We start from the raw sequence: 14,584 nt of genomic DNA on the forward strand, positions 1-14,584 counted from the left end.
CGCTATCGGTTAATCGTCTTCATATTGATTACGGTCATAGATTTCAATCACGCGTCTTCAGCGCGCACTTCGCTTCTGCGTCGCGTGGTTGCTTCGGACGGTAGCAAGAGTTGGGGGGTGCGTACGTCAACTGATGTTTCGGAGTGCGATCGTTTCCTGCCGCCTTGATCCAAGCTTGAAGACGTAGATGCGACCGGCCGTTGTGAAATACCGAGATCTTGCAAGATCTCACGGTATTCTTTTTCAACGATACGGTACTTGCGTTGCTTTGCATTCATGGCGAAATGCAGAAGCTTTGCGGTGAAAGACGAGGACCGCAACAGCCGCACAAAGGGACAGCAGACAGGCAGTACGACCAACACCTCCACACCACAAAAGAAAAACAAGCGCGATGACTCGCGGGCAGGGTTGCCGTTGGGAACATTTTAAAAGGAGCCAAAACTTGAGCTGAAAGTAGTCAAAAGTAGCCATGCCATTCCATCTTAGCTGTCGCGTAAAATAAGATGTGTTGCTCATTAATAAATTGAAGTATAAAAAAAATTGATAAAAATTATTCTTGGCGGTGTTGTCAACACTAAGCTTCAAAGAAATTTTTCGAAACTAAACACCGCTTTACGCATAAACGTAGGCATCCGCTCTCGCTCCCACGTACGTTCCAAGCCAATCCCAATCCATAGCTTGTGGTCATTTCGTTTGGACGTTTGGCAGCAAAACGCGCGCTTGTGAATTTTTATTTCTTCAAGCTTTTTGAAGTTTGGTGGCGGCACGCGTGAGTCACCGAGGGGAACCAGGAGGCACTGCTTGCGTAAGTATACATTCTGTCCTTTTTTCCCTTTCATGTTAGTTGTCAGCTAATATTTACTTGTGAACTTGTCAAGAGTGAGGACAATGAGCACGCCTCGTATGTCGCCCCTTTATCTAACTTGTCTGTAGGCATCTGTCAGCAGTTGTCTTTTGATTAACTCAGCGGCGCATTGCAAGGTGTAACTGCGTGTAAGGGTTGGGGTAATATGAAGTAACACACACGTACACGAAGGGAAGCGCTTCTAAATGTCGTGTGTGTTTGTGTGTTCCTTCATCAGGGTGAACGCACTATCCCGGCAAATCTTGTTGGCGCATTGCTTCTGAGAGGGTTTGTTTCTCACGGCACATCGTACATTTATGTACGTGTATAGATATTATGATCATGATCGCAATGACAGTCGTCACGTGGTTACGGCGCTCGGCTGCTGACTCGAAATACGCGGGTTCGATCCCGGCTGCGGCGGTCGAATTTCGATGGAGGCGAAATTCTAGCGGCCCGTGTACTGTGCGCGATATCGGTGCACTCTAAAGAACCCCAGGTGGTCGAAATTTCCGGAGCCGTTCTCTGCGGCGCCCCCCATGACCAACCAGTTGCCACGTGCGATGCAGTTGAGTGTTTTTCATCGCCAATTTTTGCTTTTGTGAGGCTAATCGCTTGGTTCAGGCATGCATGTCAGACGTCATAGAGTCGCAGCCTGCATGCCTTGTGCTTGATTGACAAATGCTTCCATGGCAGTGTTGACATTGTTGCGTTGCGAGTCTCCGTGCGATGAGAGAAATGTGACAAGAACAGGATGAATGAACACAATTCTTCTGTACTGCCAGAAGTAATGCTGCTCCTGCCAGTGATCGGTTACAGAAAAAAAATTGAGAGTACTTTTTATTTATGTGTGTCCCTTCCCGCTACTCAGAGCCTTGTATTACAAAGTCTAGATCAGTGTGACTCTACATATAGCGAGTGCTAGTTTCGAGCTCGCTAATTGAACGCGCTTGTTTTCTCTCTTCCTCATTTGGTCAATCTTGCGTTTTACTGGTTTCTTTTTTCATCACTATGCTCCTGGTAGACTGCACTCAGTTTGATGTTCAATGCAGTGAAGTTGCACGCCACTATTGCTGGCTGTTATTTGTTTCACATGACAGCAGGCACAGAAATATTGTTTAAATAAGTCCCAAATTGCAGGCGCTCGTGACACTTGTAACTCTCAACTCATGAAAGTTCAGAAGTGCGTTGCGAAGTAGAACGAGATGGTTGTAAGAGTACCTGTCAGTTGTCATGGTAGTGTGAAGTTTTCGGCACCCAAACAGGCAAGTGCCAGTAGAGAATGGCACAGAGAGTGTCTGGTAAAAATCCTTGTTTGCCCATTAATCTTTTGTCGTGTTTCCTCTGTGCAGCATGTCAAAACCATTCGCTGTGGTGAAGTTTCCTCTTGAGGACGACTGCCTTGCAGTCATTCCTGTCGGATGGCTCACAGAGACAAAAGAAGAGTGCTACTGGCCTGTGGCCAGGAGCTCGGAGGTGACGCGGCTCACAAAAGCTGAGGCCGAGCCAGCTCTCGGAGGGGAGTGGATGCGTTGCCCAGTGGTCGTCGTTACCACTTGCCATAAGTAGTCTTATTGCAGACATATTGATGGTAGCTTCATCAGCGATTGTAAAGGCCTCTTTGCTAGATTCTGTGAGTCTGCACCTCTGCATGGCTAAATTACGACTAAGAAGTCATGTTGATAGCCACCGCTTAGCCAGCTGTCAAAAAGAGGAGCAGAATGAACTGTTAGCTATTGCACTTGTAAGCTGATGAACTACATCTGAAACTCATTAGTGCCTTGTTTTTGAAGACCTGTAGTTCCCAGAATTAGTGCTGCACTCAGTATGCTTAATAATATTTAGTACAGAAAGGTTTAGTATGGTATTTTTTTTTTTGAATTATGAAACATTTTTTGGCACACAAAAAGCACAGACAAGGAAAGAGCACACAATACAAATGCCAGACATCAATTGATGCTTTGCGTTGTGTGCTCTTTCCTCATCCATGTTTGTTGTGCACTGAGACAGTGTTTCATAATGCAAATTCAGAACCAACTCATCCAGCTGTTTACATTTAGTTCAGTTTGAATTGTTAGCCTGTCGCAGTAGCTGAGTGGTCCATGCTGCTGAGCCGAGGGCCCAGGTTACATCCTGTCTGTGGTGAAATGGAGCAGTGCAGAATGCGCTTGTGCTCTGTAATATCAGTGCATGTTAAACAACCCCATGTGGTCTAAATTAATCTGGAGTCTTCCGCTATGTCATTCTTCATAGCTTAAAGCTGTTAAATCCTAGAAACCAGAATCACACTTTTAATTGTAAATAAAACAATGCCTCTGCCACATGAGTGTTTCACAGGCTTTCAAACTGATAGTCTGTTGGCCTGAGTGTTGCTATACAGGCAGCTGAACGGGCATCAAGTCAGCAAAGCAGCCCTCGGACATATTTTGTAGCGACAATTCTGTTAAGTATGGATACGTGTTTAATTATGAGGAATTATGTGAGTTAGTTTTTGGAACCCATAGTTTGTACGAGATTTTGGTGCATGGTATTGAGGGTGCCTAAGACTGTATGCTGTTTGGGCAATTAAATATGTGCTCTCGAAAGTCTGCCAGTTTCCTTTCATAAGGTTTCTGATATAAACAGCAAGCTTCTTGTGGTAAGCGGCCGTGATGGTTAGCAGTCTATGGTTGAGGAAGGAAGGACCCGTGCTCTCACTGTAATGTAAGTTATCAATCGCTCGTACAGCTCTTTTTTGTAAAGTAAGTACTTTCACAAAATTGGTAGAGGTAGTCGTTCCCCAGATCAACAAACAATATTGTACATGCGAAAAGACTAGAGAGAAATAAATTTGTAGTTTGAATTTTCGAGGCAGTATTGTGCGAAATTTATTTAGGATACCAACAGAGCGAGCCATTTTAGTGCAAACGTAGCTTACACGATCTGTCCAGAGTAAATGTTCTTCAAAAATGACTCCAAGGAACATTGTAGAGCTGACACGAGTTATAGGAGCTTGCTCGAAGTGAATTTGGAAGTTGTTCGGAACTTCCTTATTTTTGGCTCTAAACAGTATGTACTTTGTTTTCCTGACATTAAGTTCTAACCTATTTGATTTTAACCAAACAGACAATTGGGATAACCAACTATTGGAGGCTGCTTGCAAAATATTACTATCTTGCCCTGAAAAAAATACGTTAGTATCGTCTGCATAGATTATAATGTTGTCTGCTGGATGAAGGTTGACGATATCATTAATATATAATAAGAACAACGTTGGTCCTAGAACGGAGCCCTGTGGCGCACCAGACACAATCTGACCGATCCCAGATGAAATACCGTTAATGATAGTTGTTTGAGATCGGTTGTCAAGGTAGCTAGCAAATAAGGTTAAAGGAACACCGCGTATTCCATAACACTGCATTTTTTCAAGCAATATCTTATGGTTAACCGAGTCAAACGCTTTCCTCATATCAAGGAATATGCCAACTGTTAGCAGTTTATTTTCTATGTTTTCAATTAGCTTTTCTTTGATTTCCAGTAAGGCGGCCTCAGTTGTTTTGTTTTTTTGAAATCCGTACTGTTGCTTGGAGATGACATGGTTTTTGTCGAGATATTGAGAATGTTTGCAGGATCCTACAAGAGCGCCGAAAAAAAGGTGCGGCGCTACGAGTTCACTTCAGCCCTAGAAAGCTCGGCAGTTTCTGGTAATTGAAATTCTCATATTTCTTTATTGATGAGAAATTATTTTGCATACTCAACAAGACGTTCATGTGCAATTCTTTTTTAGGAAATGAGGGCCACAACGATGTTGTACAGCTGCCGTCACCACGTAAGACATGAATTCTCATTTGTTAAGCCGCCGCGGTGGCTCAGTGGTTACGGCGCTCGGCTGCTGACCCGAAAGACGCGGGTACGATCCCGGCCAAGGCGGTCGAATTTTGATGGAGGCGAAATTCTAGAGGCCCGTGTGCTGTGCGATGTCAGTGCACGTTGAAGAACCCCAGGTGGTCGAAATTTCCGGAGCCCTTCACTACGGCGTCCCTCATAGCCTGAGTCGCCTTTGGATGTTAACCGCCTTAAAACTAAAACACCATTTCTCATTTCTATTTAATGTAAGGTCGACATTGTGTTAGTTTTGATTGGGGATTTATGGTAGTATGCTTGCAAAATCTGGGAAAAAAACTCCACCGTAGCTAATTGCACTTGCAGAGAAATGGAACGTGCTCAGACTTGGCATCAGCTTTTTACATTTGCCATGCTCTCAGATCAGCAGTGATTCTGCCAGTAACCATTTCGTGGCAAACTCTCTTACCCACGTTAACAGTACTGCGAACAGGTTTCTATTCACATGACATATATTCCGCTCTCTGTGTTTGGTTTCGCCATGACAGTTTCTTTTGTGTCCTTAAATGTACCGTATTTTCCAGTGTATAAGACGCACCCGCCATATATGCAGGCTGTAACTGAAAAAGTTGCTATATAAGACGCACCCCAGTTTTCCCAGTTGGGCTAGTGAGGATCAATTAAACACGCTTGCGCGACCATCACGAAATTCACCGTACTTGTGAGAAATTCTTAAGCAACGCTAAGTGGTCGAAAAAGGCAACACTCACGCCATTCCTGCCCACGTTTTGGAAAAAAAGAAAGAAAAACGAAAAAACTCTCCCACATGTCCATAAGAACATTTTATTTCTACTTAAAACCTTGGAAGTCTTCACCTTCGGATGCGCTATCAAAAAGTTCGCCCATTTCTGGTGGCAACGCGACTGAAATATTCTCTTCGCACTACGTACATGGAGCAAACAAAGTGGCAAAGGGTGGCTGAAAAAAGAACGCCGGCTTGTCCTGGCTTGTCTTGACAATGGCGAGAAGCGTGATTGTCGTCATCTTTTGGCATTTCACATTACTTTTGCTTGGGGCCTCCGAAACGGTGGTGTGTTTGTGATCCCGGAAGTCGTCATCCCCGTCGTTTCATGATAAAGTTCACCTAAAAAAAGTTGCGCACGGTGGTCCCCGTATTGAAGTATTAACCGTGTTACAACCGCTTCATTGCTAGTGATATTTTTTCGGTAAAAAAGGCTTGAACATGAACCTGAGTAATTTCTGAACTCTCTAAAAAAAAAACGAAAAATTCGCATATAAGACGCACCCTTGTATAGGACGCACCACCAAGATTTTTGAAAAAAGCCGCGTCTTATACACCGGAAAATACGGTACCAATGCACCATGCTGGTGCATGAGAAATGTAATTATTGAAGTACTATAGACACATATTTAAAAAATTGAAAACTGATTTTTCAGGAAAGAAAGTGGTGCAGTAATTCTCTCGCATTTCGGTGGACATTCATAAGAGAAGGGATAAAGGAGGGAGTGTGAGAAGAAAGGAAGAAGGAGGTGCCGTAGCGCCCTGGGATAATTTCAGCCGACTGGGGATCTTTAACGTGCACTGACATCGCACAGCACACGGGTACCTCTTGCGTTTCGCCTCCATCGAAACGCGCCGCCGCAGTTGGATCACAACGTTCTTTTATGTGTCATAGGTATCTGCATGATGTGACATTGTTTTTCACGTCAACTACTTGTCATGGAGGTGTCGGTTTTGATGGGTTTTGAATTATGAAGTCTTTGTACAGCCTGTGATTGAAACCAAATTAAAATATCTTTTCGGCCAAAGGAAGTGTTACTATTGCCTGGGGGGCATCTCTATATAACCAGGAATTTGTTTCTGAACTTCGTAATTTTGTGTCTATTGTGTTTTAAAAAGATCACCTGTATGAAAAATAGCCTGGCCATGCAACTGTTCTGTCCCTTCTCCAAAAATATCCTGAAGTAGCATTTCTGCATTCAATTAGGATAGAAATGTGACATTGTGGTTGTACACAGTAGTGTGTTCTGTACTTCCTGGATTGCCATCAATGACGCATGTTCATCTCCAGCCCCACTGAATCACGCTGGGGAGAGCGTGAACGAAAACAGTGCGCCACCCAGCAAGCTGGAGGGGTCGACAGCTGGGACTGTTGATGGTGAGATTTTCACTTTGTTTACTTTTGTGCAAAAAGAGAAATGCAAGCCAAACATGGGGACACAGTGAGAGGACAGAACAAATGCTGCTTGTCCCGTCTTTTCACTGTGTTCCTTTCTTTTAATTACACTCCTATTTTGTCTAGTATCAAGTGACACAACAAAATATAGAAGCTAGATCTGCTTTGCCTTAAAGAAAAACAGAGCAAATTTTAAATTTCTCATTGTCCCTGCTGCTGCCGAGCAGCAGTCAACAGGCCCAGAAAGACCTAGAGAATATACTTATTCAGGAAGATATTTGCACGGAGTTCTCCTCAGTGGCTCTTGAAACGGTGCTAGGAGCACATTTCTAGTTTCAAACTATGTGCTTTGAAAGGGGTCACTCTGAAAATCATCACATGTATTTCTCAAAAACCATTGTATTGAACTGAAGTGGTACTGGAATTTACAACCTAGTACTTCCATTGCTTTCTCCTCTTGTGATTCATAGTGGAGTGGTTGTTGTGTGCCCTTCCCAAGAGCTGTATGTTGTGCTTTTGTTGGGTTCTTTTGGATCCTGGCATTTCTGTTGCCTCTCTCGGCCTACATCACCACCAGGAAGCCACTCCTACGAATTGCACTCTACACAGTAGTCCCATGTTCTGTGCATTTGTTTCCTTACCAGCATAATTTGGTCGCTTGGTCGCGGTTGGTCAGCAAGGCCCATATTGTAATTTTTCATTGTCTTTCAAAGTATTTTAAAAGTTTACTGGTTGGAAGTCAATGCAGTGCCTTGGATGCAGCGAAATGTGCTGAAAAAAAAATTAATTGCGCTATCACAAAGCTCCCATAAAGGGTGCTGAAGGAGATAAGCAGCCAATAATAGTGGCATGCTCTGAAGGAGGACCTCTTGCTTAGGAAAGAACTGAACAGCCTAACTGCCTTGTGAGCACATCAGCTGGCTCCTAGTCTTGTCTTGCCTGCAGAAAATGGATGCGTGGTAAGAGATAAATGTGACCTTGTTTTATTTCTCAACGGTTTGGGACCTCCTGTGCCTAGCAAGAAACATTTGGTCCACCTCTTTGTTGCATTTCGCTTGTCAGCTAAGGGCTATAATTCCATAAGGGCTATCTTTGTTGCAGTTTTAATGCATTGATCCCTGCCAGCACTTGCAGTTAAAACAGATGTCTACCTCCAGCATTTTGGCCAATGTGGGTTTTGCCGTGAGCAATACTTTCCAAATGGTGCAATGCTATATTAAGGGCACAGGCCTGCTCTGCTTTCTCGCTTCTATTAGCACATGCTTCTCATGACACTGGAAGAATCCATTTGCGACTAACTGCTGCCATCTCTGCCATGGTGCAATAGCAGTGGAAATGCCCATGAAGCAATGTAAAAATTGGCGAAGCTCATAGACTGAGAAGTCCTTTACACTACAAGGCTGCAGGTTCTGTGCTAGCTATCACACATAGAGCAGCTCCATTTCACCTAGGTGTTTGTCAGTGCATGGTGACATTTATGGCATTTAAATTAGGCTAGCAAGGAATAGAACATGAATTAGAAGTGTCCTGGAGGATAAAAACTGGGGGAAGTTTAGGAGCATAGTACAGAGTGTGTTGCTGCCTACTGTTAGCCTCATACTGTTCTTTATTGTACCTCAGTGCGCAAATGATATTATTGCGCCCAGGTTAACCCTGCTCTCACTGAAATTGTTGATTGCTTCAGTTTCAGCTACCCTGCTGAAGCTGATGTGCCTGGTGCTGGAGGTCCGACAGCAGCAGCGCGACTTAATGCAGCGGTTACAAAGGCTGGAGGATCATGTGCTGCTGCGGTCGGACCGGCAGCTGGAGCAGAGGACTCGGCCAGTGTCCCCCTCGCCACCGCCTCCCACCCTTGCACTGCCCGCATTCTCCCCCGAGGAGTTGGACACTGTGGAAGCTGCCGTCCAGGACGACAGCGTGGCTGCTGGACTGGTGATTTAATGTTTCTGATAATTCGTGTCTGGAAAAAATGAATGCCTACTAACGAATTGCATGCATAATGTAATTCCGAGGTTTGTGAAGAAATCTTGAGCTCCAAGAGTATTTGCATGCCGTGCTCTGTGAATAACATGCTCTTCATAGATATAATTCCTACTGTTGTGCTGGAGTGTGCTGTCACAGTGTGTTTTGTTAATGTAAATGTCTTGTTCATGAAAGTTGCTTGCTGATATACACACTGGCTGTTTCAGTGAACATTTTCAGGAATTCCTAAGAATAGGGAGTTCAAAATAGAAGAAATATTTGCAGGTACACACGCACAGTTATGCAGTAAATTATGTCCACCACTGCTGAGAGATCGTTCCTCCAAAAAAAAAATTGTTTTCCCATATCGAACTTGCGCTTCTTTAGGAATTTTTGAGAGTGTTCACTGGAACGCCCTGTCGATTCCTTGTGTGGTGAGATTTACTGTTGGAAGCAAAAGTGGTACGCAATGCCCAGCCGGTAGCAGAGCTTGCAAAAACTGCATCACGTGTCGGGACAGCTGTTAGGGGACTCTCTTTATCTGCTCTTTGGCTCCTATCAATTTGTTGGGCTCAGTAGCAGTGCTGAACATGTGGCGCTCGCAATATTGCTTACGGCAAGTGCCAGTTGTCACATCATGTTTCAGCCACGCAATGCAAAGAAAATGCCACCTGCGAGACTGCTGTCGCATCAGAGCGTTTAGGCGAGAAGGAGCGCTAAACAGCAAACCAAGCTACTGATGCTGGTTCTGTGCGAAGCATTGCACCTATCACATCTTGTAGTAGCTTGGTATTTGGCGGTGCAGTCACAGGCTTTTTTGGGGCAGTTGCTCTCAGATGGTGTCACTCAATGTCATTCGATGTAGTTTTCCAGAGCTCTGCCGGTGGCCGGTCGTTGCATAACAGACTTGGTTCCAACAAATTTTTTTTCTCAGTCAAATATTTCTGTGATTACATTATTGTTTTACATCGATCAACAGCAAAAAAAAAATCCCCTATGCTTTTGTTGCCTGTGGCTGCCTTTCTTCGTATGTGTCTCATAACGAGCCCCTCATTTTCCTTACATTTGTCATTTATTGTTGTGCTGTTTTAATTTAGTTCAGCAGTGGACTTTGTAGCTAACATTAAGGATGTTGTAAGGTCTGTTTTACAGGAAGCTGAGCTTTCGGTTAATATACTGTTGCATGAACTGCTGTGAACACAGCTGGAAGTTGGTCCTCTCTCAGCGCGTCTTTAATTTCGGCTAGGTTTCCCAAATAATGGGGCAGCTTTAACCCACCTCTTCCCTGTCTTTTGCTCACATTATGCACATTTCATTACTTAATCTGCTGCCAAAAACAAGCAACATCGTTTAATTAAATGTGGTTGCTAAGCACGCAGCTTTACTCAGGTGCTTGGGGATTTAAATAAGCGCCCTTTGTATAGCATTAATTAGACTGCTCAATTTCAGGGTAGTGAGCCCCGCCATGGTGGCTCAGTGGTTAGGGCACTCGACTGCTGAACCCAAAGACTCAGGTTCAAACCGAGCCGTGATGGCCAGTTTTCCATGGAGGCGAAAAGCAAGGCGCCCGTGTGCAGTGTGATGTCAGTGGCGCATGTTAAAGACCCCACGTGGTCGAAACTTCCGGAGCCCTCCACTATGGTGTCCCTCATCATAGCCTGAGTCACTTTGGAACTTTAAGTTCTAAAAACCAAATCAATTTTAGCGTAACCGCTGTGCAGAGAAAACACATCCAGCACATAGATATCTGCAAAAAGCATTATAGTTATAATATAATAATGTCCAAGATGCAAAGCATAATGGGTAGGAGTTGGCCACCTTTGCTTAATCGCTAAAGTTTCCCTGCTCTTAGTAAACTGGGAAAAAAAAGAATGTCCATATTGGTGGTGGTGCTTTCTGCTGGTAGCAACTAGTCAAGCTATTGTATCATACAGAAATTATGCATTATGATTGTAGGTACTCGCATGGGCTGTTGACAGGTAGTCACACAATTGTCTTAGCTATTCGATTCTGCTAAACTAAATGAAATTATAATTGATGTTTGTGCCTAATAGCTTGTGCACCTGTGGTGTTTCTTTTCAGCGAAAGCAGCTGGTCCGCCTGGGGGGCAAGGGCCTGAGGGAGGTGGGCTCCAACATAATGACCGCCATCATGGGGGTGGCTGTACAGAGGATGTACAGCCTCCATGGGCGCAAGGGCAAGTGGTCATTTATTGCCCTGAAGTTATGCAAGGTGGCAACAGGTATGTTGTTGCAGTAGCTTTTAACTGAATTTTAGAAGATGAGTGGAAGAACATGCACCAGGTTCTGCTGTGCTTTGTTTTCTTTTCTTCTTTTCAGTTGATACTTTACCAGTTTTCTTTTTCATTACAGGTGAATATTTTGTTACTGTTTTTATGGGGGTAGTCATCTGCAGTTTTCTTCCATGTGCATCTGAAGATATATGAGTCAGCAGATGCCTTTCAAAGAAAGCCCTCCCATCAGTCACATCCATCTCTTGTCATGGATCGTAGTCATGCCTTGTATCTGCCAGCCATTTGTGCTCCCATATGTTAGTAGTGCAAAGTGGTCGACCGTGATGTCGCAGCAGCTTTATACAGTTGGTTAGAAGAGCTTGCAGGTGGATTTTCTCCTCAAGTTGTATTTGGATACTGTAGTCCTTTCATTTTGGCACGCACTTTGAGTTAACATGTACTTGTGGCCTTTTCTGTTTTCTCTGTTGCTGAAATAATCTTGATTTCTGTTAACGAGCAAACTTTTTCTGCTGGCCTAAAATGAACGCTTATCTTATGCAGATGCCATCTGTGAGAAGACGGGGGCGGATGTGGTGGAAGCGCAGGGGTTTATTAGGAAGTGGTTGCCAGGTTCGGTGGACCGTGGCGGCGGACGCAAAAGGCGTTTTGCCGAAGCGTTTCTGCCAAGTACCGCTGCCGGCCTGGCAACCACTGCGAGCCCCTGTGCTTCAGCCCCCAGCACAGTGCCCTCCCTTCCCCAAGCGGCCCCCACCTCCCAGAAATCCTCCTCCCGCGCGGCCCTGGCTCCTTCCCAAGGTCCCGCCTCCTGCGCGGCCCTCGCTGCCTCGCAGGACTCGCGCAACCGCGCGTCCCCAGCCACGGTGCCTAATTATTTAATAAATAGTTTCTCAGTTGGATTCTTTCGTTGCCTCATTTTGTTGTGCATGTGTATAGAAGAGATGATTGCAGCTTTGCAATGCCAAAACCCATGGCTTTCCCAATGCGAACATTAACTGGAATGTGAATATTCGCTGAACTGGAAATGCAATGGTATAAACTTCGGGCAAGCGTTAGCAGAAAGGCTGAACAGTGGCCTAATTGTGGTATGTCAAGCCGGTGTTGGTAGAGCAGCTGAAAGTGGGTACAATAGCGGCATGAATGTCGGTTCAGTGTTGGTAGAGCGGCTGAACAGTGGTCTGATAGTGGCATGAATGTCGGTTCAGTGTTGGTAGAGTGGCTGAAAGTGGGTACAATAGCGGCGTGAATGTCGGTTCAGTGTTGGTAGAGCGGCTGAACAGTGGTCTGAGAGTGGCATGAATGTCGGTTCAGTGTTGGTAGAGCGGCTGAACAGTGGTCTGAGAGTGGCATGAATGTCGGTTCAGTGTTGGTAGAGCGGCTGAACAGTGGTCTGATAGTGGCATGAATGTCGGTTCAGTGTTGGTCCGAACATCAGGCCAAGGTTGGAAAAAGTAACTTTTTGCCCCAATGCCGACGTCGGTACGACTTTCGAGCCGGTTTTGACCAGCATTATGCCAGCGTCGGTCCATTGTTGGTGTGCTGCTTGGGGGGGACATGAAAGAGTCAGGACACGGCGCGCTGTCATCTCCCCTTTTTTTGGCGCTTTCAAAGGTAAACTGCCAACTAGCCCAAGAAATAGCCTTGTTGCTCGTGCAGGCGATTTGCCCTCTGAGTGCCTCCGAGAAAGCTCGGGGCAACTGCAGTGATAGGCATGCTCAGTGCGCGCGCAGTCAGCTCGAGGTATGCAGCTGATACAGCGGTTTGCAGCGCGCTTCACAAGAGGCAGTGGCTCGCGCAGAGCACAAGCGAAAACCGCTCAAGGTGCGCAACTGGTACTGCGGCACAGCGCGCGCTTCACACTAGGCTGTGCAGGCTGCTGGCTCGAGCGATAGACAGTGCAGGCAAAGTTGTTGAAGAAACGCAGAAACATGCAAAATGTTTGTTGGTGCATACAATGCATTCTTTTCCATTTTGGTACTTACAGCGGTCCCCTCGAAGCCCACCCCCTTGGCAAGAGCCGTCCAGCTGGCAAATCGCCAGTCGATATCCTTGTATAAGGAGCCCCTCTGGTCCCAAATTGCAGAATGCCTTCGCACTAACTATATCAACAGTTCATTTTCGTTGATGCGGAATTGTCTGAATCCATTCATGGTTCCAAGTGGCACAAACTCGCGTTGCACAGAGATGGCACGGCTTGTCGGGTCAGCGGTCACTGGTAAACAGGGCACCACCATGAAGGCCGGGATACATGGAGTGTTTTTACCGCTGCAAGTCGAAGATCTTCGCCCGACGGCGCGCAGTCGACGCCCCGCATCGACAAAAACGCCCGCCGCCGTCCATCTCCCGCCAGATATTGACGCGCGGCGTCCGGTGAGACCAGAAGCGGCGGCTGAAGCGAGCCAATAGCAGCTCAGAAAGCCCGCTCTTTCGGTTTGGCTGCCTCTTCCTGCCGGCGTCAACATGGCCCTCATGGCCTACGAGCTATGCAGTGATTTTGGCACGCAAATGTTATTGTCGTGAAAGTAAACGCTTCGTCAGACACGAAATGTCGCCTTTTTTGGAGAACACGGACGAATCTTGGATCGAAATGCCTGCGTTTCCTTCCTGAAACGAATGTGTCGAAGAAAACCGCAGCCGCTGAAGTCCGCGGCTGAGCGCGCGTCCAAAGGTAAGCGACGGCATGCATTCGAGCATGCAAATCTTTATAGACACTTATGCACGCGGGCTAAAATTCGTACAGTGGTGTCGAAGCGAACACTCGTGATTTTAACCGAATGGCAAGCGTCGCTGCTCTCGCAGACCTCCTTGGTCAGTGGTGCTTGCCGCTTGTTGGACACATTTCCTTTCGCGTAGAGGGGGATACGCGGCGGCGCGCCGCCGCTTCTACACTCCGTCTATATGCAGCCGGGCATCGCGCCACCGCGGCGTTTTCTGCCACGCGAATATCGTCGAGAAAAACGTCGCATCTATCCCGGGCTTGATAATGTTAACAAAGCGGACATCATCATGACGCTGCCGCTCTCCGAGCTCGTATTCAAATTCACTTTATTTCTGGTAGAAAGCAAGTATACATCATGAGCAAGAGAGTTTAAAAGAGGATGATTCTACCAAGGAAGACGAGGCAAAAGGCGTTTCATCTACGCCTGACAAGGCCTCGCCTCCTGGCGAGATACATTGCACTCTCTATGCTACAAATGCCGTTGAAAAAAAGTATGGTACACCATTCATTACGTGCAGAAAACAGAAGCATTGTGAACAAGCATTATATGAAATTAAAACCGTAAGTACTACAGAAAACAAGAGAATTTTTCTTCAAAAAAAAAAAGCTTACATCACAACCTGTTAGTTATTATTGTGTCAAAAGGTAAGAACCACAGTTGCATAAATATTTATCTCAACAAAAGATTAGCTCCTAACCAGAAAAATTATTACAGTGTCAAAAGCATGAAGAAGCAACATTTGTATCGACATATTTCAATAATCTAACAATGAACACAGCAATACAAA

The 14,584-nt window shown here is 45.5% G+C and overlaps 1 protein-coding gene across 1 annotated transcript; it reads left to right on the forward strand.

Moving 5' to 3' along the window:
• Positions 1-3,743: 3,743 nt before the first annotated feature.
• On the forward strand, positions 3,744-11,976 carry LOC149327970 (uncharacterized). Its single transcript, XM_089563660.1, has 5 exons — positions 3,744-4,527; positions 4,611-4,652; positions 6,760-6,846; positions 8,549-8,796; positions 10,909-11,976. Exons 1-5 carry the CDS (start codon positions 4,419-4,421, stop codon positions 11,083-11,085), a joined length of 663 nt encoding a protein of 220 aa, XP_089419786.1. The 5' UTR covers positions 3,744-4,418; the 3' UTR covers positions 11,086-11,976.
• Positions 11,977-14,584: the final 2,608 nt, after the last annotated feature.

Source organism: Amblyomma mixtum, chromosome 10 (assembly GCF_055824585.1).
Source record: "Amblyomma mixtum isolate Tamu chromosome 10, ASM5582458v1, whole genome shotgun sequence".
In the NCBI taxonomy this organism is placed as follows: Eukaryota; Metazoa; Arthropoda; class Arachnida; order Ixodida; family Ixodidae; genus Amblyomma; species Amblyomma mixtum.